This window comes from Ascidia mentula, chromosome 8 (genome assembly GCF_947561715.1).
Source record: "Ascidia mentula chromosome 8, kaAscMent1.1, whole genome shotgun sequence".
Taxonomy (NCBI): domain Eukaryota; kingdom Metazoa; phylum Chordata; class Ascidiacea; order Phlebobranchia; family Ascidiidae; genus Ascidia; species Ascidia mentula.
This window is the reverse complement of record NC_138573.1, coordinates 17967586-17995574: the sequence shown is the minus strand read 5'-3', so window position 1 is coordinate 17995574 and position 27989 is coordinate 17967586. Positions and strand designations below refer to the sequence as shown.

The 27989-nt window shown below is 37.8% G+C and overlaps 5 protein-coding genes across 5 annotated transcripts; 3 read left to right on the top strand and 2 right to left on the bottom strand.

The window, feature by feature from the left end:
* Positions 1-12: 12 nt before the first annotated feature.
* Positions 13-10313, top strand: LOC145912312 (DNA polymerase delta catalytic subunit-like). The gene is made up of 21 exons (XM_082999735.1): positions 13-150; positions 338-618; positions 954-1068; positions 1251-1419; positions 1694-1908; positions 2345-2514; positions 2813-2943; positions 3003-3117; positions 3543-3668; positions 3868-4044; positions 4985-5170; positions 5240-5373; positions 5993-6140; positions 6482-6715; positions 7225-7400; positions 7722-7851; positions 8287-8405; positions 8689-8828; positions 9156-9322; positions 9762-9859; positions 10064-10313. Exons 1-21 carry the CDS (start codon positions 75-77, stop codon positions 10158-10160), a joined length of 3204 nt encoding a protein of 1067 aa, XP_082855861.1. The 5' UTR covers positions 13-74; the 3' UTR covers positions 10161-10313.
* A 641-nt stretch (positions 10314-10954) lies between these two features.
* LOC145911817 (polyprenal reductase-like) lies at positions 10955-13125 on the bottom strand. The gene is made up of 6 exons (XM_082999254.1): positions 13101-13125; positions 12430-12646; positions 12131-12270; positions 11916-12067; positions 11396-11546; positions 10955-11214 (listed from the first exon to the last, which is right to left on the bottom strand). Exons 2-6 carry the CDS (start codon positions 12636-12638, stop codon positions 10955-10957), a joined length of 912 nt encoding a protein of 303 aa, XP_082855380.1. The 5' UTR covers positions 12639-12646; positions 13101-13125.
* A 661-nt stretch (positions 13126-13786) lies between these two features.
* Positions 13787-16765, top strand: LOC145912314 (polyprenal reductase-like). Its single transcript, XM_082999737.1, has 5 exons — positions 13787-14026; positions 14349-14488; positions 14835-14986; positions 15066-15216; positions 15587-16765. The coding sequence occupies exons 1-5, from the start codon at positions 13818-13820 to the stop codon at positions 15844-15846; spliced, it is 912 nt and encodes a 303-aa protein (XP_082855863.1). The 5' UTR covers positions 13787-13817; the 3' UTR covers positions 15847-16765.
* LOC145912313 (organic cation/carnitine transporter 2-like) lies at positions 16754-21399 on the bottom strand. Its single transcript, XM_082999736.1, has 11 exons — positions 21323-21399; positions 20770-20870; positions 20361-20461; positions 19948-20102; positions 19639-19807; positions 19295-19406; positions 19072-19208; positions 18776-18990; positions 17827-18009; positions 17140-17281; positions 16754-16910 (listed from the first exon to the last, which is right to left on the bottom strand). Exons 1-11 carry the CDS (start codon positions 21372-21374, stop codon positions 16829-16831), a joined length of 1449 nt encoding a protein of 482 aa, XP_082855862.1. The 5' UTR covers positions 21375-21399; the 3' UTR covers positions 16754-16828.
* Positions 21400-23581: 2182 nt separating this feature from the next.
* Positions 23582-27045, top strand: LOC145910667 (uncharacterized). The gene is made up of 4 exons (XM_082997855.1): positions 23582-23810; positions 24388-24582; positions 25206-25304; positions 25681-27045. The coding sequence occupies exons 1-4, from the start codon at positions 23599-23601 to the stop codon at positions 26675-26677; spliced, it is 1503 nt and encodes a 500-aa protein (XP_082853981.1). The 5' UTR covers positions 23582-23598; the 3' UTR covers positions 26678-27045.
* The last annotated feature ends 944 nt before the right edge of the window (positions 27046-27989 follow it).

The window sequence follows — 27989 nt, the reverse complement described above, 5'->3', positions numbered from 1 at the left end:
TTTTTTTTTCATCACTTTATTGTTGAAAAATATTGTCTTTGGTTTTTCTCTAAGCTTTTCTTTGTGTGGCAAACATGGAAAAACGAAAAATACAAGCTGAAAACTCAGCGACACCAAATAAGAAGAAATGTACACTTGGCGATTTAAAAGGTATGACAGTTGTGTATGCATATTTTCTGTTTCATTGTTTGTTAATTCCTTGCATACGTTTTGGCAAAAGAGTTGCAGTCTGATATTTTTATTTTCAAAGTTTCGCGGTTACTCATAATTTACAGTTTTAGATGTTGTTCTAAGAAGTTTTTTTAATGTTTTTAGTGAGCTTCTAATTTTTGTTCAGACAAAATTCAACTAGTGGACAAATTAACTCCATCGGATCTTCAGCAATGGAAACGGCCGACAATAGACAACATAAACCCCTCTGAGAATCACATCATCTTTCAGCAACTCGATGTTGATCATTATCTTGATGAAAAGCAAATTGCTGGCATGCCTGAGGTCAAGGGTGGCACTGCCCCTGTTTTAAGAATGTTTGGATTGACTATGGAAGGCCACAGTGTCCTGTGCCATGTCCATGGTTTTTTACCCTATTTTTATGTAAAGGCAATGAATGGATTTCAGGTAACAATATAATTAACTGGTTTCCGTGTAATTTCTGTTTAATGTATTGGAAAATTTAGTCCCCCCAATATCTGGCAGACCAACTCAAATTGTTGATAAGCCAAAGTTTAATCAAACAAAAAATAAAATTCTTTTTTTTGCCCGAAAGATATGACTTTTGCTGATATATATATAATACATGATTTGTTTATTTTCACAAAGGGTTGGCAATCCTAAAATTTAACGCAGAGCCCAACTCACTATGGCATTTCATCTACATCATACTTGTTGAAATCATGTAATAGCAAAAACATCCATTTGTGCACCAATAAAATATATTGGATTGTGTTGTTCAGGAACAGCACTGTGATGAATTTAAGTCTTGTCTGAATGATTTGGTTCTAAAGGAAATGAGAGGCAACAAGGAAGTCACAACTGCTGTGTTTAAAGTCGAATGTTGTCAAAAACAAAGTAAAATGTGCTTTTGGTTACATTTCTAGTTTTGGAAAAATAAGAGGAGCATTCTGTTTTGCAGGACAAATATTCATAAATTTAAAAGGTTTTGGTGTACTTGCCTGTTTTTATTTTAGCAAAATACAACTCTATTTGTGGTTGTTAAATTATACTATTTTAAAATTGTGCAACGTGTTTAGATATGTATGGATACAGCAGTTCTGGCTTGTCAAAATTTCTGAAAATTACCGTTGCCGTGCCAAGGCTTGTTGCAACGACCAAGCGAATGCTTGAAACTGGATTTCGAACTCCAACTTACCCAGAACACACATACAAGGCATTTGAAAGCTTCATTGACTTTGAAATCAGGTGGTTTTGATGTTTGTGGATGGTTGCAATTGTCCGCAACATAAATAATGCTTTCTTCTTCACTTGATGATATTCTGTTGATTATATTGTTTGGTATTTTTTGTTTATTGTTCATCCATTTGCCCCAAAAACTTGCTAGGCCCCTAGCAGTGGTAGGCATCATGTGCAGTTTAGTGGTAACTGTTTTCCATAGTCCTAAACTTTCATTCTTTATGTAACCAAAACATTGCTCAATAAAACTGAATTTTTGTGTGTGATATTTTGCTCCTTTCAGGTTCATGGCAGACACTGGTGTCACCGGCTGCAATTGGATTGAGTTAAACCCTGGAAAATACAGAGTTAGAGAGGATAAAGATAAAACATCGTCATCCCAGATTGAATTGGATGTGGTATGGAATGAATTCACGAGTCATGCACCTGATGACGACTGGCAGAAAATTGCACCACTGAGAATTCTGAGTTTTGACATTGAGTGTGCAGGAAGAAAGGGTAAGGCATTTTTACAACTGCATAAATTGCTGAATAGTTATTAAGAATAACCACTATTTTTGGACTTCATAAAGCAGATCATGCTTCTCCCACATTCCCTGCCATAACTTTCAGTTTCAACTTCCAAATAAAAATTATTGTGACATAATTGTGTTAACAGAAAAATTAAACCAACAAGGCAGTTGTCTGATGTATATGTGAAATAGAACCACATGTCAAACTGTTTCATTGAATTTTCTTTTAATACCCACATGAAGACTATAAATAATTTAAAAAAGTGTTAAGTTGAATATAACCAGAAACATAGCAGCCATATCAAAAAGCTTTACACTTTTGCCTTCACTACCTTCCAACATTGTATAGAAAAGAAAAGTGTTGGTTGTTCCACCTTTGAATTCAACCAGAACATAGTTACAATAAAGGTTTTTATTTTCAGGAATATTCCCCGTCCCAGAAGTGGATCCAGTGATCCAAATCGCATCCATGGTAAAATGTCAAGGCAGCAAGGAAGAAGCATTCATTCGTGTCATTTTCACTTTGGACAGCTGTTCGACCATTGTCGGTTCCCAAGTGTTTTCTTTCAACAAAGAGGCCAATCTTCTCCAGGTATGGCTGAATTCTGTTTTAGGAACTTTTGTTTTAAATTGCAGAGCAATATTAAGTTCATTTCTACCCTTTAGTAAAAATTGAAGGTACTCACAGGTCATGTCAATAATCCATACATCCTAATCATTTGTCAAAAGTTTTTTTTAGAATTTATATTATTTTTTGCCAGTTTCACTCATTTCAGATAATATTCTCACATAAATTTTTAGAATTTGAGTTTCAATCATTCATAAACCTGTAGCACAGAACTGCAGACCCATAATTTGTGACCTTTATGTTAAAAAACAACTACTTTCAGGCCTTCTGTAATTTCCTCAATGTGGTTGATCCTGATGTTGTCACGGGGTACAACATCCAAAACTTTGATCTGCCGTACCTGATCAACCGAGCACACCATCTCAAAGTTGCAGGTTTTCCTTACTTGGGAAGGTATTGCACATTATAATCACCAAGAAAACTTCAAATAATTGTTACTTTCCTTTATGCAGGATCAAGTTAAGCATGACAAAGATCAAAGAAGCCAAATTTCAATCCAAGCAGATGGGAAGTCGCGAACTGAAGCAAATTAACATGGAAGGAAGAATACAGTTTGATGTTTTAGTGGTGAGTTGTTGACGGAATAGCTATTTGAGCTTCAGACCCAACTCTTCATATTGGTTGTGGGAAAATTGTAACTTACTGGGGTTTTTGCTGAATCACTTATGGACATTACATTGCTAACTTTCATTGCACCTTATCTTTCTGCACAAACAAACGCTGTGCCAAGATTCGTGTTGCAAGAATGGATCAAAAGTGTTTTGTTTCCATCTCTATGCGTGGATGTACTTAGTTATATTTGTAAGGGTGAGAAAGTGCCATGAAAAGCACTTTGTAAAACTTTGCGAAAACAGCAATTGAATGTAAGGGATTTATTAGTAGAACAATATTGATGTGCAATAATTTAATTGTTAGGGCTGATTTGAAATGAAACCAATGCATTGGTTGTGTTTATTTTTCTTACTTTGATTCCTCATTATATTCTGCTCCAGGCACTACTGAGAGAACAGAAACTTCGTTCATATACTTTAAACGCAGTCAGTTTTCATTTTCTTGGTGAACAGAAGGAAGATGTACATCACTCCATCATTACAGAACTGCAGAAAGGAAATGCTCAGGTATTACAATGGTGAAGTGAAGTACGTTGTAATAGATCTTTATTGGGAGTTTTAAACCACAAAATTTAATAAAAGTTACATCGATTTGTACCAGAAAAACAGATTAGTTAAAATAAATTTAAAAATAGTCACCACAATGCAAAATTACGTTTTAATACACAAGATGCTTGCCACTGACTCAAACACATTATTTCTGTAGTCACGACGAAGGCTGGCAGTTTATTGCCTAAAGGACGCTTTGCTCCCAATCCGACTTCTCGATAAACTCATGTTCATCATCAACTACATGGAGATGGCTCGCGTGACAGGGGTTCCCCTATCATATCTACTGACAAGGGGTCAGAGTATTAAAGTCATATCTCAACTTTTGCGAAAGGTATTTGAAGAGTTTTATGCTTCGAACAACCAGATAACGCGCTCACAATGGGATCCATTGGCAATTGATTAATCGACAAGAACTTTTTGAAAGATGCCCAAGCGTTTTGCTCGTGGCAATACTTCAGGGAACTGTTAATTTCCACCATGCTTATCATCATGGTAGTGGCCTAATGATAAGTTCAGAAAACCATGGAGTAGCACTCGGTATTATTCCGAAAATCCTGACCCATTCAAATCGTGCTTGTTCTATTTAAAATTGGTGTTGTTCAATACATAGGCGCCTAGTTTTCATTTTTCCAGGGGGGGCGGCTATGCTATGACGTCATAATTTGTTACTATGACGTCATCAACTATCGAAAAACTGTGTTTGATTTTCAATGCATGAGGCGTATTAGCCAAAAAGGCGGCGTTAACGATAAACAAACGAGATCGGTCTACGACACAACCAATAAGTACCAGTTGGCGTATCGTACTGCGAGACTGCCGTTGCAACCACCAGTGTCAGTTACGCAAGCGGAACTAAGTCAACATATTTTGTGTGCGTCGTGTAAGAAACTCATTGTTTTTTTTGTTTTTTTTTTGTTTTGTCTTTTTTCTTCGAACGTTACAAATGCGACGAGTTATACGTGGTGCGGACAGACGCGCGTAATACCCACTCGTTTTTTTTAAAAAACCTAGGGGGGGCGCCTCCCCCCCTGCCCCCCCGGACTAGGCGCCTATGGTTCAATAGTTAGTATGATGGCCATCGTCATGAACGTTGTTGCACATTCCACAGTATACCGTAATTACCCCATGACATGTTTTTTCCCTGGCCATCAAACCCATTTAATCTTAGCTGTAAGGTCAGTGAAAAACTGGAACGTGTTCTATATACCGACTTGCTCTTGGTGTAAAACGTCCCATTCAAACTTCATGCAATACTTCTACATTAAACACAGACCCGAGAAGCTGATCTGCTCATGCCTGTTATACCGACTAGCAACAACGACGAATTCACTGGAGCCACTGTTATTGAACCGATCAAGGGTTATTACAACACTCCGATTGCCACGCTCGATTTCTCCTCCTTGTATCCTTCCATCATGCAAGCGCACAACCTCTGCTACACCACACTGCTGATGAAGGTGTTTGTGTTAACGTAGATAATTATGGTTACTTACACAAGCGCTGACTGAATGTTTTTATGAATGCAGAACTGCAAAGAACGTGAGAACCTGGACCCGACCCAATTCATAAAAACACCTTCCGGGGATTATTTTGTCAAATCAAGTGTTCGTAAGGGTTTGCTGCCCGAAATCCTGGAGAGTTTGCTCACAGCTAGAAGAAGGTATGATGTTGGACGGCCGAAGTCTCGCTGATTTAAACGGAAATTTTCCTTAAAGTTTCCACTAAACTAGCTGACTCCAATCCGAAACATTATGTTTCAAACAATTTGATTCATATTGAGATGTTTTGGTGTCGCTGGTAATAAAACAATGCCTAATCGAAGGCTAGATTCTACCAAAATTAAGCAACCAGTTTTCGCATGGTTTTTCACTGCGTTTTATTTTGTAAACTGTTTGTCCGCATACCTCACACAGTATTACTCTAACTTAAGAAAGCACTACAGGTCACGCGTGTCAAATTTGACATGCCAGTGATTTAAAAAATTAAAATGGCACGCGGACATATTTGCCCCCAAAACATGTCAGCGACTATTCCACATGTCTTTCTTAATCGTTTTTCGTTTAAAATTGCCAACATGGTTTAAGACATGACCTTTAAAAAAGGCCACAGAAATGTTTGGCACGCGAAAGATAATATACAACAAATATGACCCGTAATCGTTTGAGTTGCCCACCCCTCGTCTGCCCATTTCCAATGTAAAATGTTGAGAAAACTATGTTGTTTATTTTTTAGTTAACCCGGATGTTTTGCTTGTAAACTTCCATGTGATTTTTTTTTAGCGCCAAAGCGATGATGAAAGTAGAAACGGATCCGTTCAAGCGTAGCGTGTTGGACGGGCGCCAGTTAGCGTTAAAAATTAGTTGCAACTCTGTGTATGGATTCACCGGAGCTCAAATCGGAAAGCTGCCTTGCCTTGAAATATCTGGTGTAAGTTTGGCAAATATTATTACATAGAGATAAAGTACTTTTCCTCGCAAGGTATTTTTCATAATACGTGCCCCGTATTGTTTGTTCAAATTGTAGTTTGTCAAAAGTGAGTTACCCAATATGTGAGTGGCTTTGTTATGCTTGCTTCTTGTATTGCAACACAAACACTCACATCACACGTGCTATACGGTACATCGGTTGAGGATCACTGCATTGAACCCAAGCTGGTCTCTAGCTATTAGAACTATGAAAGTTGGATACACACAAAACGTAAACCGTTGATCAGCAAGTTTGGGCTTTGTCATAGCAAGACATGAGAACATAAACTTTCCTCTGCGCAGAGTGTTACTGCTTTCGGACGCCTCATGATTGACCAAACTAAACAACACGTGGAGGCGCAATACACAATGGAGAACGGTTACGCACATAACGCCAAGGTCATCTACGGTGACACTGATTCTGTCATGGTGAGATTTGGTGTTTCAACTGTGGCTGAGAGCATGGAACTGGGAAAGGAGGCCGCAAGTTTTGTTTCCGAGAAGTTCGTGAAACCCATTAAATTGGAATTTGAAAAGGTGAGGTTTTGAAATCGACAGGTTTGGTGTTTGACTCGTGTTGATCTGGGATGTTTTGGTGTTTTCTTGTTGTGAATTTCATGGGATCAAATATTCATGACAGCGGACGAACACTTATTTATTATTAACTTCAATTTGGTTAGGAAGGTCAACACGTGTCTACCCATCTATTAACAATTCGGAAATTCAATATGATTTCTTCGTTAAATAACGTGTCGTTTTGCATATCAGCGTTTTCCAAACAATCATAACAGGAATGTATAAACCGTAAAGAAACATGTGACCACGTTTTATTTATATTGGGGGTTTTGGACGAATTTTATTTCAATAACTACGCGGACTTTCATCTGCTGCACTCATAAGAAACGAATTATGTCATAAGGCAAGCGAATTGGACTCTGACAATACGGCCAAAAAATAGATCACAATATTCTGTTGCGTGGGTACTACATTTTATGAAAGTTTGGAATAACTGCCTTAAACACTTTTGTTGTTAATACTTTTCTAAGGTCTACTTTCCGTACTTGTTAATCAACAAGAAGAGATACGCTGGCCTCTATTTCTCATCCAGCGCCGAAGTTCACGACAAAATGGATTGCAAAGGGATTGAAACCGTGCGGAGAGACAACGCACCACTGACCGCAAACCTGATAAATACTTGCCTTCAAAAACTACTCATAGACAGGTGTGTGTGTGTGTGTGTGTGTGTGTTACATTTTAACTAATCATCATAAAAAGAACCGCAACTTTGATTTTTTGGTCCTTAAAGTTTGCTTCAACCACTAATGTATTACGAAGCCCTTAGTAACCCTAGGCAGCCGAACGATTTGTTGCGCCATATTTGCATAAATATCTACGAAGTGGTCTAATAAGTCAGATAAAATGATGCCAAACGATTTGTAGCACACAAATTACCAACTTAAAAGCAACAACACGTTCCCGGACATGATCTGATCAGAAAGGAGCAAATCCATACGTTTTGATAAGTTCGTAAAAAACCTTGCAGGGACCCGGATGGAGCTGTTTCCCACGCCAAGGAAGTGATTTCTGATCTCTTGTGCAACAGAATCGACATTTCACAACTCATCATAACCAAAGAACTCACGAAGACCAAGGAAGAATACGCCGCTAGACAAGTAGGTGCTTTCCCCGTACCGAAATTACATATAGGAAGATGACTTACGGATTTGTGATCATTAGGAAAAACACTATATGCATATATTTGCTCTGAAATTCATCGTTGTCAGTGCAAAAGGCAGGAGAAACTGCACGTATGTTCAAATCACAGTCCAACATATGAAACCGCAGTGGTTCCCAACCAGGGGGGATTCCCCACTGGGGGGATTTTGTAATTTGTAGGGGGGAATTTGTGTCACAATATTAATCTCTTAGTTTAATTTCTGTTCTAAGAATTACATTAAAATGTTAATGTAAACGATATTTTAGCAAACTAAATTTGTGGGGAGGAGTTAGATTCGAATATCGACTAAAAGGGTGCACAGGACAAAAAAGGTTGGGAACCACTGGGTAACGTGATAAAGTAGATTGTATCAACGATATTTGTTGCTCAGGCTCACGTTGAACTCGCCGAACGAATGAAAAAACGTGACGCAGGGAGTGCCCCTCAACTTGGTGACCGGGTACCATTCGTTATTGTTTGCGGAGCCAAAGGACAAGCGGCTTATCTCAAGTAAACCCACGTGTTGTGTGTGAACTGTTTGCTTTGAGATCACTGGGGTGTCGATTTAAACTGCAAGTTCTTAGCAAGCAACTTTTTTATTCTTCTAAATCACCAACCGTTTTTGTGTCCATTCTGTACTAATAAAAGATTTTGTGTTGTGACAAATGATCTTCCTGCACAATCTGCATAATACTAGTATGAAGTTTGCCAAAAAATACTTTTATTTGTTGCAATTCATAGTTAGCGATTAAATTTAATAGTTTTGCTATTTTAACAAGTCTTTGTTTCGAAGATCTGAAGATCCGATCTACGTTTTGGAAAACAACCTTCAAATCGACACCGAACATTACCTGAAACATCAGCTGAGCCAACCCTTGTTGAGAATATTCGAACCTGTATTGGGAGAAGCGAAAGCACAGTCTGTGTTGTTAAGTAAGTCCATCACAGTGATGTGGGTCTTGCCACTGATCAGTCGTGACTTGACTGGAGAAAATTCAGGACAACTTTAAGCTTGTTTTGCCGAATTTAGTTGGGAGATACGCAATAGTGACGTTATTGTGTGTGGTTTGCATTGTGTCATTGAGTTAACCACGTTGTAATCGGAAAAAAGCAGTGATTTTGTGAAATAAGTAAATTGTTTAAGTGGGTTTGCCTCCCCCCAACAATTTAATATATTTTGGGTCTTGAAGAGAATTTAGATTGTTCCACACCGACACCTTTGTGTTTTATAATATCTACAAATAACTTTAACAATTTCAGAGGGCGATCACACACGAGTTAAAAAAGTTGTTGCATCCAAAGTTGGAGGGCTGATGGCCTTCGCGAAGAAGCGAAGTACTTGCATCGGCTGTAAAGCTCTACTGCCGCACGATGGCGCTGTTTGCTCGCACTGCGAACCGAGGGAATCTCAGATTTACCAGAAAGAGGTAAGTTAAAAATCACCGAAGAGCGATCTGGGTGACAATTTTTCATCTATTTTAATAGTCTGTTCTTCTGGCACAATAAAAACGTAACTTGTTTGACCGACGTTTCGCCTATTTCCTTACCCTGAGGAAGCCTTATTTGTTTGACTAATAAATTATGCCTGGCAGCAACAGAAACATTATACTGTTTATCTATCACGAAAATATCCAGCCCTCCGTTAGGCATTGTATTTTCTCTGTATAGTCAACTCTAAAGAAAATAAGCGAAACTGATATTTCTAACAAATCCGCTGACTTTAAAGTGGTTTGTTGTTTGATAAATACTCAGTTTATTAAGGTGCAAAATGTGCATAAAAAGTACAGTAGTAATTAAAAGTTTGAATGTCTGGAATGCAATAAGTTTTGTGGGTAAGGGCCCTTACAAAGTAATTGTCTTCGACAGATTGCCAAACTATCGGCTTTGGAAGAGAAGTTTTCCCGTCTGTGGACTCAGTGTCAGAGATGTCAAGGTTCTCTGCATGAGGACGTCATTTGCACAAGGTGAACTAACTTAACTCAATTATTTTAAGAGAGAAGTGCGTACTTTGTTGTGTGACTTTGATTTATCAAATTCACGCTCGCTGGAAATTTTCCAATCTTGGACTTTCCTAAAAGTTAGATTCGTGCAGTTTGCCGAACATGTTTGAATAATGTATGATTTTGCCAGTTGTTCAACTTGCAAAAGTTCTTCTTTGTTGTTTGCAGTCGTGATTGCCCAATATTCTACATGCGGAAAAAAGTTCAAATTGACTTGGGAGCTCAAAGCAATGTCATGGACCGGTTTGGCGTTCCGGTCTGGTGATTTTTCAACTTTCTGTCTCAAATTGATGAACTTCTCTCGGATGTCTCAGTTGTTGCTTCCAAACTGTCTTCTTAAATTCGGAATTGTTATTTGTTGCAACAATAAGGCCATTCAATGTCTATAAAAGTGTGCTTTTGGGACCAAAAATAAACTTTCCCACCAGACATTGTTGTTTTTTGTTAATTTATCCACACTGCGTGATAGTTGAACCTGTGTTCAATACAACGTCAGCATGAACCTGGTCATTTTCGATAAAAAGTTGAAAATATTCACCTTATCGTACCTTTATAATTATACTGGATCCCTTCAGTTAATACTGCGTGCTGGCTTAACATAATATCGTAAATTATACTTATTATAGGTACATGTCAATATAGACATATGAAAGCGTTTGAATCTTCCTCATCAAAGTTCTTTTTCAGGTCGGTGCACTCACGTAAACCCTCACCCCTCGTTTTTGTCTGGCCCGCTAAACGTTGTTATAAATTAGTGTCGTTTGCAAACATCTGGTTGGTATCCTGGCAACAGCCTACAAACGAATAACATAAACTGTGGCAAAAACACTTTTTACTTTTTCCTCACTTTGCCGTCTGTTAAGTGTTCGTTAATTTCTGACACGCGAGTCGACAATCTTCCCATCTCTGGGTTAGTGACAATGTATTATAGTTGTACTTTCTCCACTGCTGTTGTAACTAAGTACACAGCCCTTAACACGGACGAAAAAGAAAAGAAGGCATCAACGTATTTGCATAAATTACTCTAAAATTGCTTGTTGTCCAAAACTTTACCTATCATTAAAGTACATAAGGAATGAACGCCTTTCTCTCCTTTGGATAACTCGGGAATGTCCTCCTGTACCACAAGTGGGCGCTCATACCCATGTTGGCGTGAGTGATGAAGTTGTAAGCGAGGACCAACCACCAAGAGTGACATTGTGACCTCATAATCACCAATGTTGCGACATAGAGAAGAACTTCAGCGAAGTAGTGAGGGCAGGACACAAGCAGGAACATTCCGCCCTGCGGGATTCCGTGCGAGTCTTGCTTTACAGATCCTGTGCGTTGAGGTATGAAAAGAATGTGTAGACATGAGCAAGCATTGTATTTGGTGTTGAAAATTATTGTACACTTTTTTATAACATCAACGTATAGGTAGGAAACAGGATCATATTTAAATGCTGTAAAACGTAGATTCGTTTTAGCATTGTAGAAGTAGCACCCAGCATTTAAACCTACCTTTCTTCCGCATATCGGCCAGTATCACGTGTGTCTGGTGGTGAACGAACGAAGCGATTCCAAACAACACGATTCCAATCACATGCCTCGTCTGAATCGAACCCAGTGGCAATTTGTTTAGCGGAAGACTTTCAGAAATAAGAGTTGGTGCCTGTGGTTGCAAGCTTTCCTTTACATATACTACATATTTATCGTCTTGCCTAAAAGCCGAGGAAGAAATTTTAGTAATTCATTACACATAAATGACTTCAAATATTAAAAATTGGGATCATAGCCATAAACGGCAGATGCAGGGCTGGCGATCAGCACTGTATGCCTACCGTAATGACTCTATTCGATTTAGCAACTGATAATGCCTACAGGACAAAATATATTTTCCTGGGAAAGCTAGGCGGATCCTGTTTTTGAAGCTATTGCTTTGTGTTAGTATACATAATTGCTTTTAGGACTTTGCTACTTTAAAAACTGGCCCAAACCGCTGGTTGGTGCCATATGTCAAAGTAGAGGTTAGTGTACTTACCAGAAGTAGATAATAGACGAATCCCCAGATGTATTGAATGATGTTAATCTTAGCTTTGCTCGAGAATACACTCACTGCCAGGCATTCGTACAATCTCTTTATAGAATGAACGGTGATCATAAACAGCACCAGGAGAATAGATATTTGATCTCCTGTTATGTTTAAGATACACAGGCGTAACTGTGGCATATAACATTTATAATCAAACCGCTCACCGGTGCTATTTGAATTACTTCGAAGTCCCCATAGATTTTCAATCCAGTTGTTGGTGGTAAAGCCAAAACAGAGACCAGCAACGGTAAGCAAGCATGCTGAGTTCCACAAAGTCGCCAAGATGTAATAATGCGTGAAGAATCTACAGTCACAAGTCCATAATGTCTTGTGACGTCATTAGCAGATATTTTTGTCAGGTTCAACATTTTTACAACCACAAGTATATTGGGATTTAAAAACGTGACATTCATGCAAATTGTTTGTTAACATCTAAATCCTATCATTGCCTTTCTCTGGTCACCTTTTGGGAAGGTCAAACGAGTTCGTCGTCGACTTCACCTTTCCGTATTGCACAAAGTACTGGAACACCTTTCCCAACAATCCACTCGGGTTGATGACGTAGTTGAAAATATACGTGGTCGTCAGAAGCACAATAATAGCCAACCATAAAATGTTAGGTATTGATACAGGGAATCCCCAAACGTGGGAGTATTGTTGTGGCTCTGTCATTTCGTGATCTGAAAGATAAAATATTTTATGTAGTTTGGACTACAATTACCTCGTGAACACAGACGCCTATAAATAGCCTGCTTGGTCCTTAAATAACTCATATTTTGTTAAGGATATCGCGCCTATATGACATGCGACAAATTTATTAAAATTTTGAAAATTGAGAATTAAGCTGTAGCGCATGTAGGCCTGGCCTTAAGGTCTCCAAGTATCTCCATAACGTGGCGTTCATAGAAATTAAAGCGTTTCTGTTGATATACATATAGAGATAGTGGCAGCAAATCCCAACCAGTCGTAACCGAGGCGAAATTAAGCTTCCTGTACAAAACCTATACCTATTTGGCCTATTTGTCCAGCAGGCTCCCAAAGTAGTCCATTTGTGTGACCAGTGGTCCGCAACTTTATTAATGCATTCTTGGAAAGTTGCATAATATAATATTTTAATAACGTAACAAGGCTTACCTTATGAAAAGTCCGGACAGCCAGGCTTGTTACAGTCAAAGCTAAAATTGCCTGTAAGCTAGCGGCGATAATGGAGCGCGAAATTAAACATTAACCAATACTCATATGGCCGATTGGGTAAAGTTTGATTTATTAATCAACCTTGCATATTGTTCGTCTTTAAACCTACTTAACCAACAAACAAAAATTATGTCGAACTTGCTTATACTTATTTAAATTATAGATTTTTAAATTGTATTTAATTAGAGAATCACTAAAATACTTTTGAAGTAGTTCATTAGTTACTTGAGCTACTTTCACAGATTTTTTTTATAAAATGTGTAGGGTAAAACCATAGTGTACTAACATGTTTAGTATGCTATGATAAAACTGCCATGAATTATTGCGTCAGGCTCATCTGACTGCAACATATGCGTTAGATTACGAAAGGTGAAAAACGATTTAGTTGATTTGGGTCCAGCAGCTGATGGCGCCTATTATATTTTTATGAAACCCTGTGGCTGCGCGGACCGCCGCGGAACGCGCTTTGGAAACGCTGTCTTAAAGGAAAACTTTTATTTCTATTTTTAACTTCTTACGATATGCATGGTTAACTTCTTCCCCCCAACTTCCGCGTGGCGTGGGAAATTTAAGTTTCTATGATAAACACATGTGGTTGGTTTGTTTGGTTTGCATTGTTGAAAATTGTTTGGGAACGTAGTAAAACCTCAACACCAAATGGAGGAAGGTTATATTGTTGTTGGCGGTTTTCCGGTTACTATTATGAACTGTGTGTGGTTCGTAATGTCCTGCATACTGATTGTTTCGTACTTGGTAAACTACGTATTTCCAACTGGAAATGGAAATTTCATCATGTCGGCAACTAGATATTTGACAATTTATGGAAAAGCAAAGCCAATATCTCAATTTGCGGATGTTCCTAAAAGGTAAAATGTATTTGAAGTAATGTACAAAACACTAAAACCATAAACACTGTTCCACAAACGTTGTAAACTCCAGAAGAGACTTTAACATAATTTGTGTGACAATAGAGCTTTGGCCTGAAAAGCAATGTGGTGAATGTAGTTGGTTCATAATGACAGCTTAAACTTAAAGATAATTTCATGTAGGCTATTTACACCAGAATACAAGTTTGCAATTTGTGCAGGCAAATCTTCAAATAAGGTCGCCACAACACAATATATTTACCAAATTATGCTAAGTTTTTTCCTAATAAAATACTTCCGCAAATTATTCCATTCGCTTCAGGTACTTTGTGCAATTCTACTGGGCAGCATTTATTTACAATGTGGCATGTCTCATAACCATAATTGGTTTGTGCTTCAACAAAATTTCAAAAAACTGGATTGCGGATTTCTTTCTCTTGCATGAAAGCAACCAACCTAAAGGTGTGTCTTTTTGTTTGATATAATCATAACTGCAGATTTATTTACAAAAAAAGAAAAGAATTGGGCTAATTGCAAACAGTGACAATATCCAGCATTCTCTGATACATTTATTATTGTATAATAGTTTACAATTAAATTAGTTTTTTAGGATTGTTGATGTCTTTTGTATTTGGTTTGGTATTGAAGTGTTATTATGCCAACTAAACTACTCGGAACAAATTTTGTTTTACTTTTATTGCATAGTAGGAGACTTTTACGAATTGCAGTTGGCAAGAGACTAGTTCCAAAGACAAAAACACAAATTAAAAAATTATCAGTATTTCAAAACCAATGGATTGTGTTTCAGGGGACCAGTTAACACTGATTCTTGTCATGATTCTTCTTACTTTCCATACTGGAAGGCGTTTGTACGAGTGCCTGTTTGTCAGTGTTTTCTCAAACAAGGCAAAAATAAGTTTCATCCAGTACGTATGGGGATTTGTCTACTATCTTTTAATAGTAAGTACCCAAGCTAATTTATTGCACACTGCTTTCAAAAGCCTGTTAAATTAAAGCACTTAAAAATGTTTTTTTTTAGCCACCACTGTTAATTTGTGAAAATCTACCTCTTCAAAACCTGCCATTTGGTTCCTTCAGTCTCCGCCATTTCATCGGAATTTGGGGATTTGTTGTTGCTTCCTACATCCAATATGACAGCCACCTTATTTTTGGAAATATGAGAAAAAAAGGTTAAATTTCCACTTATTATCATTGCTTTGTAAATGTAAGATACATTTTAAGTGGCAATAAATCATATATTTGTGGTCTTTCATCTTGTAAATCATAAAGTTGTGGTCTTTCATCTTGTAACACATCCATCATTATGGGGAAATCCCTGTTAATAACCTCAATGTGCATGAATGAACTTGCATTAAAGCATTGGGGCTGTATTTATTTAAAACTTGTTTTAAGAATCAATAAATTCAGTAATTAAATTACATGTTGTTGGAAATGTGTACGTATACTTTTTTATGTTATGTTTTTTATAACCAGAAATTAATATTTGTTAGCCAACAGGAAGTTAAGGCTAACATAAAGTAAACTATATTTAATTTTTAGATGGTTTGAAACAAGAATCACATGGAATTCCAATGGGAGGGTTTTTCAAACTTGTTTCTTGTCCTCATTACTTTGCAGAGGTTTTGATTTATGCTTTTACATCAATAATGATATGGCCCCAGTGTTACTCTTGGTTACTATTGCTCTCATACAACGTTATAGCCCATGCTAATATGTCGATGCAATCACACCTGTGGTACAAGGCCACCTTTAAAGGCTACCCATCCACTCGCAAAGCATATATTCCTCATATTTTGTAAGTGGCGTAATGTTTTCTTGTCACTTGTTTTTATTCAACATACCACTTTCAAACCCGACGGCTATTTCAATTGCATTTCTTATGAGCCATTGACAATTATTTTTTGTCATTTTATGAAGCTTTTTTTACCACAGTAAATACTTTGACTGGTGATCTTAATTTTGTTCCTTATTTGTCCAACTATTTGTACTATTGTTTTTTTGGTGTAGAGAGTTCTCTGCTATATGTAGCACATGTTTTGCGGTGTAGAGATTACCCATGTTCATGTTTTAGGGATTAACGTTTTTAATGTGCCCACAATTATTGCCTATAATTTTTTGTCCAAATGGCCTCAAAAAACGTTTACTACCTTAAGAGAAATCACTTACTAGCTTGTTCAACTCATTTCAAGTTTACAAGGTCATTTTCACTAAACAATTTTCAGACTCGAAAGTAAATTCCCATCATTTTCAGGTTGTTGTGGTAGTTGATTGCATTTTTATGACAAAACCAAATTCAAATTTCTCCTGTGACATTTCCCTGATCTGCGATTTCATACTTGCCAAACAAAACAACATTACACATTTTATTTCAGTACTATATTTGTTTCAGTACTATAGTTGTTATAGTACTAACAGTTGTGGTGTCATTTTTCCTTTATTTCCTGTTGGTGTCAAGAATGACTTCTCCTCAGCTGCGTTTCCATGACATGTCTGTTAGTTTTCATTGCACAGTTGACTCGTTTTTATATACATTTTTTTTTCTCCAATATATTCTGTTTGTTTTTGTTTGGTGGTGCAGAGCCGCCCCTACAAAATGCGGGACATAATTTGAAAAGACCGCCTTTTTGGTCTCCATGGTAACCTGCCAGGTTCGATTTCGATCAAACTTGTCGAAAACTGGGCCAGCTTGTGTAATAAATATAAACACGTATAACCAGATTCATTTCTGTTCAAGCTTATTTACACTCTCGACTGAGTCAGTTAGGAGTACGAAGATGCTCTTCAAACTGTGGCTTCCACCATTCCTCCTCTTCCCACATCTGATCTCCGTTGTTTTTTTCGACATTCAATGCCGCGCCAAACCCTAGCACAAGAAGAAGACCTTACTTACACAAGCTTCACAATTCGTCATAAAAATAGGCAAGCAAGAAACATTGTTCATCGAGGTTTAACTGTAGTTAAACAAAGTGTTTGAGGTAAAAACACACTGAAGGTTTCGCGTTGGAACGAAGTTTTTTGTAAATCTTTCATGCGTGGAAGAAATTGAAACCAGCAACAGCCACGTAATAAAATGTAAAACGGACTGAACTTACGTTTTAAGGTTGAGTGTATCTTGAATTGTTTCTGGTAAAGGCTGCAGTCGTGTTTCGGGGAGAATAAGTAGAGTGAGGAGTGCCGAAATAAGAGTTATCAAACTTAGGGCAAGATAGGGGCCAAGGAATCCGTACATTTCCACTGTAAATATAAGAGTTTGCAGTTTAACCACTTGGATATTGTCAAGATTGTTTTCAATAGAGTCTAAACTGAATAAGGGGATAAACCCATTGATTAACAACTGTAATATAAAAGTTTAATCACTCCAAGACGTTTTGATATAGTATAATGTTTCTGATTTTTTGTGTTAAGTGTTTGTCAACTGAAAATAAATTGAATTTTTTAATTGTTTTTGCAACGTATAAGACGATATGTATTTGTAAAAAGTCGACACAGCGATTTTCATCATAACATCAACTAACTGAGCTGTCCACGTGATCGCTATGTTAAATTTAAACAGAAATACATATCGTGATACGGTACGCGATCGACAGCCTGCCAGAGAACCTTCAACTGGTTCGAACTGATCCAAATTAGTTTAACATACTGCAAACACTACCATGGGGCGATTTCAATCTTTGGTTTATTTAATTTTAGTCTTTATTTGTCAAAAGGATAGTTGGTAACATTTGTTTTCATAAATCATGGTTCAGTTCCTTTCACGCAACACCACCAGCAGCACTCACCCGCGTAGACAAAATAAGGTGCAAGCACAGCTCCAACTCTCCCTGCTGTGGATCCGAGACACATGAGACTGTTCCTAGTAACGGTAGGAGCAACTTCCGCTGTATGGATGTACACAAGGTAATACACACCTGAGTTGAACGTCTTGCCCAGGAGCGCCGCTGCCACTGTGACGTCACCATTTACTGCAAAGGAGTTTTGAAAGATTAATAAAAGTTAACAACTTGGCTTTTAGGAGCGGTAAAGTATTATAATTCGAGGTGGTCCAACCGCTGAACAGGTCACATGGTATACTGCTATTTTTGTTGCCAGGCATACTAATTAATCGGAATTGCTCTTCTGGCACTTAGTTTCTAAAGTGTTTATTGGAAACCAACGTTTCGTCTGCCATCCGGCGAGACTTCTTCAGGGTTATGTCAACAGTGAAGCATCACGCACATAAAACACTAAAAACGCAGGAAAAACGCAAGATCACATGGTGTATAACTTCTGGTCTCGCAACAAATTCTTAGTACCGTGTGTCGCAGCCAAGTGTTTAACGTTCAGTGCCACAATACCGTGATTGCATAATTGTGACCTTCTTGTGGACAGCGTATGTACACGGGAATGTGGACAATATATTCAGTCCATGAATAAATAATGCCATTGGGTTAAGTCGTATAGGATAAATTACTATATTTAATAAAACCTATAAAAACTTGATGTAGGTATTCAGCAAGTTTATTTAAACGTTGAACTCACGGCTTGAGTTCGGACGTGAGATAATAGAAAGGTTTTGGTGGCGCCAGGGACGTTATTGAATTTGTATCATGTCTGATATCTGAAAATACGATTCTCTACACTGATAAATTTCACATTAGTATGCGGGACACATGAGCTTTTAAATTCTCACGGAACGGCGTTCCAACTGTTTCGGCTTACATTCACCTCTAGGTAGGATGCAATACTCACCAGATTTCAACAGCGCAGCAGACATGCAACAAGTACTGGTGATGAACATAAACATAGCGTGCGACTTGGGCCGGCTAAAATATCGAACTGCCAAATATGCGGCCGCCACCCCTGGAATTTCGAGCGCTCCAAGCAAAAGACAATTGATGAACAAGTTTCCGTCGAGAGATTGGGCACTTAACGACAATCCAAAGTAAACCACTGCCGTTGCCAACCTATGTTACATTGTAACAAATGACGTTAAAATAATTTTTTCAAGAAAATTTACACAGTTTTTTTTCTGACTAAACTCTTACCAAGAAATTTCTACAACGACGACAATTAGTAGCGTTGAGGGATTTTTCACAAGCTGATACAGCCCGCGCAAAGTGGAAACATTTGAAACTTCTTGGTTTTCCTTTTGTATTGATTGCTTGATAAGTTCAATGGTCTCCTGAAATCCGAAAAACAAGGGTATTCGCCAACATATCCATTTAATTTGTTTTCTCCAGATTTAAACCAGTAATAAACATTACATACACCATCTACTTCATGGGCTTGGCCATTTTCCTTTGCAATCTTGAGGAGCAAACTGTTCGCTTCATTGATCTTCCCTTTGGCGAGAAGCCATCTTGGCGACTCGGGGACAAGCCTAACATGATGCACACACAAGCTTATAAAGGTGAAGATCAAGCCTCTCTGTTTGCTATACTAACACTCAATGTTATGAACCAAATTACCCAGTTTATCTTTGAAGATCTTATCTTATCAACTGGTGAAAAAATATTTCAATCATTCGTTTTGTTTCAAATATAAGTTACCAAATGTCTATTGTTAGGAAATTTAGTTCATGTGTGGCTTTTATAACGTTTATTGGGACCTACCAATACATGGGAATATAGAGCAAGCCAACCAGGCCGTTGAATCGAAGTAGCCAACGCCAATTAGGAATGAGATAAGATATGAGGGGACCGATCATGTATCCAATCGCAAAGGAGTAGAATGAACTTACCGATATGAAATTTCTATATTTCGCTGTTGTGCACTCGGTTCCTGGCAGTGCATTACAGTCATTACAAAACAACATGGATTTCATTATGTTATGAATAATTTTTCACATATAAAATATTTTTTTTGTTTTATTTTGGTTACAATATGAATTTTTTGTATTGCCGTGCGACGAGACTGTATACCTAGAACAAATGCAGCCATGTAATTAACCATCTGGGTCAGTCCACAAAACAGAAGGCATGCTCCATAGACGCGGATGTCGTTTGCGAAACTAGTGGTAAAAGTGACCCCGAATTGTAGGAATGTAAAAAACAGGAACACAGGCCGTCTCCCGAATCTAAAAATGATTGATAAAGATATTGTTAGTATATCTCGTCCCTTTACCACGTGCTTGCCGAACCACTTGGCTTGTGACAATCACAAATATTGTGCTATTGTTGCGTAACATAGATCCATTAATTATTGGTTTGTTATGTATCTATTGTTGAGCAAAGCCTTGTCGTTTTGTAGCTAAAACAATACCCTTTATTCTATGCCTATAAACCTGTGTTTTATAAAAATAGCAATTCAATGTTAACTCCCGAAAAGCACTTACTTATCTGATAGTAAACCTGACAGGGCCGCAACCCCCATCCCAACCAAGTACAACGATGAGATGAACGGTTTGTACCAAGCATTCTCACACACGCCGTCAAACTGTTCGGAAGAAATACAGAAGATTAGAACTTGCTTTCTTGTGTTTGGAAGTAGGATGCATATGTTGATCGGCCCTTATACATTCTATCAGCTTGTCCAAACATCACAAAGTCTTTGGTAACCTATCTATTTATATTTTGGGGTAATTTTGTCCATATACCGTGGTTTCAAATGTTGTTATCCTATATCAGGGCCAGCCTTAGGCACATTTGATCGATTTGCCCAAATAGAGCCCTTGCAGGTTTAAACTGTGCCCGCCAATTTACCTCAAAGACAAAAACAACGAATTTATTCGCCTCACGACGTACCTCCATCATGGCTGATTGCACAACGGCATTGCGGTCGTAAGAACGCCCATTTTCACATGGAATTATCGAAGGTGCGGTGTTGACGTCGGTCAGATTGTAACCTTGAAAGACAGACATCGTCAGACAGGTATAACAACCAACCATTTTGTAAGTGTCGTTATGCAACACGAAAAAAATAGTTTAGACTATCATGAGGTTTACAGGGGCTTCGCAGCCCAGATATAGCCTGTAAATCTAATGATCTCGATACGATAGCTGTGATCGACAAGTCAGGACCTGCACAGTTGGTGATCCCGCCAATCATGCCATTGCATGAAACATTACTGCGTAGTTTAGACTATCTCGTTTTCGTAGTAGCTCCAACAAATTTACGGAACCAAACGCAGTTTTCGGTTTAGTCAACAAATGTGGGGATGACTTTCCCAGTCAGTCAGTTTATTTCCGCGAATTGAAATAAAATAAAGTAATGTACATATTTTGAGTACAGCGGGTGATGAAACTGCACTACGTAACACAAACGTATTATTTAGTTTCACAAACCACGATTTTTTACCGTTCGGAAATCGCAGAAAATTTTCCACGTCGCGTTTTGATATGTTGTACATCCTGCAGCTGTTGGGTGTGTTTTGATTTGGATCTTGGTAGTTTATCTTCTCTGCCAAGCTGTCAAGAATTTCCGATCCATTCTGTTTACAGATCCGTCTGTTATTATTCGTAAATTCTTACTCATATTTCACTGTTGTTTGCAAATGTTTTGCTCAGTCTTCCTTTTTTTCTTTTTTTGGTCCAGATGTATTGTGATGAAGCATGCATGCTCTTCATCTCGTTAGCTTGGCCACGTATTCGTCGTTTTTCGTGTTAAAATCAACGTTTATTTGGCATTGTGACACACTCGAAAATGTTACACCATCGCCCACTGGTTTGAAAATTGCATTGCATGGTTAACAAGTGTTCCACACAACTTTTGAAATGTATTATATGCAACTGTCGTTGCCCTTAGTTCGCCTGAACCACACAGGTTCGCATTAGAATGAAAATTTACGCCGTCATATCCCCACGTCAAATCCACCGAATGCGCGTATGGATAAATTGCGAACAATCCTGTGAGTTTTTACTATGTTTTGTTACTCTGGTGAAACGAAAATGCTCATCGATTTTTTTTACACAAAAGTTTTTGGTTTGTCACCACCGTAGAATATACTTACATCGCCGTTAGGTACCAAGTGGTCAATGGAACAACGGTGCTCCGGCATGTAATGCAGAAATACTATTGACGTAAGAAGCAGAGCGTTTGGTATTCCGTTTACAAACAATATTGCAAAAAGCTTCTTCTGATATTTCCCAAATTCACCGACAGATTTTAACAAATTATCGTACGTCATTATCACTGGGTTGTATAGTTAGTTCTGCCAAATACTTTTACCAGCGTTACTTTTTTTTCCTTCTCTCTCTGGGCATTTGAATAGGGCAGTGCCCAATACACTAGCTTCGCAAAACATATTTGCTGATAATCCTTTCTGGGCCAGCAAAATTACTAAATTCACAACATATTTTATGCATTCCTCACAGTAAAGTCATTTTTATTTTCGATATCCTCTGAAAGACTCCCCTATCCTACATTATTAGGCCGCATTTATATCAACAGCCATTGCGATACGTCCCTGTGTAACCGTCCTTACACGAAATTAACGCCATTTTATAAAATATGCAGCCTTTCCTATTTCAGCAACATTTTTTCTCGAACGCGCAACAACACATCAGCAATTGATGCACAACAAACCAACACAGATACAATTTCTCATTTCCTTTGCAGTTGTGTTTTCGACGACAAACTGGTTAAAAATAAGAAAATGCAATGCTAGGAAAGTCAGTCTTCTGTAAAGCAAAAGCTCCGTTGCTTTTTCGTGTTCCTGGCTAGTTCTTTCAAACTAGTTGTGTTTGCACTGACACGATGCGAACCAACGTTTGTGCAAACCGCCTACAATTATGTGTTTAACATTTTTGCGGCATCTTTTTCCAACGCTTTTATGAAACTTGTCTACAGAAATGCCAAAGTCTAGAATAAAGTAGCATTTTCGTTCACAACGACAACGCCTGAAGGGACAAAAATTGTTTAACTTTTGAAGGGGCAAAATATTATGCAGCTGCCTCCGTTATAAATTACATATGTCAAATACTTTGCTGTATTGTTCCCGACAAAAACAAATTGTTTAACTTTTCGAACAGAAACAAAAAGTAATCTTGCTGACCACGTCTTGTGCCTAAAAAATACGAGAATATAATAAAATATTCTTTAAAAAACGTAAAGTAAACTTTATTGAAAATAAAGGTTATTTAATTGGGACTGAAATGTGTATTTTAATGCACCGTTGTACTTTTACATATTTCGTTTGGGATCGTTGTATACCTTTTTTTCGCGTAACAATATTTAGCGGGGTCTTACTAAAATCACAGTGTCACAGTACAGGTTAGTTAATTTCGATTTCTTTTGTACAGTTGGTGCATTCATTCATAGAATACTAAATACTACAACTATTTTTTCGTATTCTCTGGTTCATTTATCAAAGAAAGTATTCTTGAATCGTTGTGAAGTCTTTTTGGCGCTTGCTTGTGCAAACGTAAACGAAGCATGACAGCGTTTTAAGTGCAAGGTGGCTTTCTTTCTGTTTTATAACTGTGTAGATTTTTCTGTCAGACTTTGGTGATATTTGTGTTTTACCTTGCTAGTTGTCTCTTGAAAGTTTTGCATTTGATATAAAAGTTGTAGGTTGACATTCATAAAAAAATTTAAATTGAACTCCTTTTTAGGTTTAATCAGGCTGCAGCAAAATGTCTCGTGATATTATGAGAGGAACGTCTGATCGCAAAGTTTATGTTGGAAATCTTGGCACCCAGGCGTCAAGATCGGAACTGGAAGATGAATTCAGCTACTACGGTCGCTTGGTTAGTGTGTGGGTTGCAAGGAATCCCCCGGGGTTTGCGTACGTCCTGTTCGAGGATTCCAGAGATGCAAGAGACGCTTGCAGGGGTCTTGATGGAAAGTATGATAAATTGTTTTTATTTGTTAATTTTGTGCCTGAAATAGGGTGTTTGTTTTGTTCACATATTATTACTGAAAGATTATTATTTTTAAATTGAAAACACATGTATATATATACCAGATTAGATGTTCCCAATATGTGAATTTTTTTGTGTATTAATGTATTGGTTTGAATAAATAAAAAAAGTTTTTTTTTTCTGTCTGGATTATTGATGAATTTTACAAGGATATATATCCCATTAACATTTGGTTACCCTCTGTAATGTTATATCACAGCATTACCACTGCAAGGAATCAAAGCTGAATGATTCTTTTGCAGTAGAAATGCTTTAAACTTAATGTCCTGTAGATACCAAAGAGTGAATTACACTGTGTTATGCATGTGGAGAATTTACACAAGTTTATCGTGTTTGAGCAAAATACTAACTGGTTTCGTTTAAAAAAAAGTTGTTGATATGTACAATTTATAAGCAAGAGTATATAACCACATTATCTTGTCTTACTAACTGCTCAAATGCCTGGTACAGTCCAGCAGAATTGTAGTCACATTTGTAAGATTACCGTTAATGTGCATGCAGGTCAATTTGTGGCCGTCAAGTCAGAGTGGATATTTCAACCGGTCGTAGCAGCGGCCGACGTGAGCGCTTTAGTGGTCCAAGATATGGTGGTGGTGGCGGCGGCGGCGGCGGCGGTGGAAGAAGTCGTGATGAGAGATGTTACAACTGTGGAGAGTGGGGTCATTATTCAAGACAATGTACAAGTTATTCGCGAGGGTATGTTGATTATTGTTTTTTGCAATCCTTAACATATTGTAAAAATCTTTTTAATATTTTTTTTGTTAAGTATGTCACTCACAAATTTTGTGAACCTCAAATGCAAGGAGTTAAGTGCACTCTGTGTGATTCATAATGGATAAGCATCTGATCACTATGAAAACAGCATTTTTTTGTCTTAATTTGACAAATTCCAGGCAGCACACATCAGTACGAATGTGCGTTGAGAAACTAAAAACTTCATCTTGTTGTTGAATGTGCACAACTGTCCAGCCCAGTAGCATCTAATGTTCGAATTGGCCAGCTATGCTGTAGTATATGTACATCTGGTCATCTTAAGTTCTTTTAACCGTTTGTGGTCTAATGTGCTGGTGCAAAGGTGTTCCTAACTGGTAAGTATGCCTGTATGTCTGCCGCCATTATCATAAAGGTGACTAGATTTTCATCATGGACAAACTCATTCAACTGTTTTTGCTGTTACAAGTTAGACCATTGGTAACAAAATGCTGAAATGATTGAACTATAGAGTGGACTTGTGTTTTCTGGGAAATCATTTCTAAGTGTTTGTAAATCCTACTTTTTTTAATCTGTTTAGCGTGAAATTAAATTAGTGTATTTTGCAGCCGTTCAAAGAAAAGAAGGTCATACAGTCGATCCTCCTCAAGGTCAAGTCGATCATCAAAATCGCGAGAAAGGTCAAGATCAAAGTCGTCAAAAAGCAGGTGCGAAATAATCCATGTCATCAAAGTGCAGCATTTCAAAGACAACAAAAATTTACAAAAAACATTAAAATATGTCCTAAATAAGGAACCCCAATCCTTTGACACTGCCCAGTTTAACACAAGTGTCATTTTCTAGGGCTGGCCTTTAAGGAATGGTAGTAAATGCAACATAAATAATTCACAAATTTAAGACAAAAAAGTGGCTGGGTACACTTGAACCATGAAGCGTCCTTAAATTTGATTTTCCTTTAATTGCTACCTAATTGGGGAAAATTTACCTTAAAGATTTTAGCATTTGAATTTAAGGATACGATTTTCATAGTTGTGTTCAGAAAGTAGCAAAAACAGATATTCCAGAAAAACTTTTATTGCACAGGTCAAAAAGTAGAAGTCGCAGCAGAAAGAGAGAAGAACGGAGACGACGCAGATCAGAAAGAAGCCCCAGATCTCGAAGTAGAGAAGCCCGACGAAGAAGATCAAGATCACGCAGTGGTGATGGCTCCCGGAGTCGAGATCGCCGTAGAAAAAGAAGATCGCGGTCTCGCAGCAAAGATGATACAAGTCCTAAAAAATCCCGAGATCGTAAGCGCTCTAGATCCAGGAGCGCAAACCATGAAAAGTCAGCGTCGAGAAGTCCGGAGAAGAAAAGAGAAGACGGGGATCGTTCAGATGTGGAAACAAAGGATGAAGAAGCCGAGGAAGTCCCAAATGCGGATCAAATTGAAAATGGAAAATCTGATGTGGAAGAGGAAAAACTAATGGAAAAAGATAATCCTGAAAATAATGAAGTGGAAACAGAGGAAAAAACTTCTGTTCAAAGTGGGGATAATAAAGATGGGAATGATGTCATGCAGGTATCTATGGAAACAAAAGAGGATGTTGATACATCACAGGATGCTGACCAAGATATATCACAAGAGAAGAATGAAGATTTGTCCCCTGAAAATTTTGAAAAACCTGTTGCCACAGATTCAGTGTCTGATGAACAAGATAATGACACAAGAGAAGAAGAAGAAAATGAAGATAATGTTCACGAAAACACAGAAGCAAATGAATCTGTTGATAGGAAGAGGGAAAGATCTCCAAGCCCAAGTTCTGATCCCCAATCCCAGTCACCAAGTCCACAGAAAAGAAAATCCAAAAAGTCCCGCAAAGATTCAGATTCAAAAAGCAGAGAAAGATCATCTCGCAAAAAGAAGTCTCCGATCCGGAGATCCCGCAGGCTTCGCAAACGTTCCCAGTCTGAAAGTCCTGAAGAAAGATCTGGATCAGAATCACCGAAAAGGGTAACAAGGGGATCTCGCAGAAAGAAGAGTCCGTCAATGAGCAGTGGTGATTCCTCTCATCACTCCGAAGAATCACACAGTGATTAGGGTCGAACACTAACTAATGATTTTAGTTGATGTACATAATTTTTGACTGTTTTGTTACTTTTTGTGAGCTTGTAAGTGATTAAAACGATTTTAATGATTACTTAAGGTAGGAATTGCAACGACAGCCTTGGCCTTAAAAATCAATGTTCTCGTTATCGAACTATTTAAAAATTGGAAAAACTGTATTACTTGTTTGTTTATTCTGGCCCAGTGGTAACCTCAATGGTCCATTGCTTTTTTTGCTTGGTTTAAACGATTTATGCTCAAATTCACATTCGCAGTTCATTGTTTTAGGTGAATGCAAGTTTTGACGATCGTTTAATCGCCAACTCGAAATTAATCAGTCGATTTCAATAAATAAACATGACTTGTTATACGAAATAGTGTTGAATAACAGAAGCAATGGAAAATCATATATACAGTTACACAAAACGCCAAATTGCAATTAAATCCATTAGATATAGGTGGTTTGAAAGGAAAGTACGCGTCAAACGGCTGTAATAGTTATAAGTTAGTTTAACTATACATATTATAACTATGCGACATTTAATGAGATCTGTCTCTTCAAATATAAGATGGGATTACAACAACCACTTTTGTAGCAAGCAAGTAATTGTTTTCGAGCCGACTAGTTGTAGGCTAAAATGTCCCAAAAATAAACCACTTTTAAACGTCAAACCGAAGGTATTTAGTTTCTTTTTTTTTCATCACCAAAACCATTGAATTAGCTGTGTTTTAATTCTTATCAGCGAACTTACAGCATATCTTTCGACAATGCAGTGAACACCATCGTATTTAACAAGAAATGTTGCAAAATCTTGATTATTTCATATCGTGCAATGAGGCTTTCGCACAATTGTTAGCACAAGGAGCGGATTATCTCTACATACAAAAGCAACTTACGTAAGACGCAAACATGGTCCAATGTCCATTGGAGCTGTCGGCGAGTCTTTGTTTTCAACTACTGTCTGACGCAACCGATACGTCCCGAGAAATGGTCCAATCAGAGACGCATGGCCTGAGGTAACCCCGCAATCGCGGTCATGTGACACCGGCACTCGGTAACACGTAGCGCTCAAAACAAAGAACTCCAGTTTTGCTTTGCCGCTGGCGTTCATATCAGTTCCTCTTTGCCAGGAATTATTTACCTTTTTTTCATTAATTAGTTAAAGGAAATGATGAGTTATGTGTGTATTGTGTTTAGCTTAGCTGTAACGAGCATATGTGCAATATTGGCTGAGCAAGATCGAGGAAAACAAGTTTGTTTACGTTTTGCCTTTTCAACGCAGGAGAAGCCCACAACAGTTTGCCG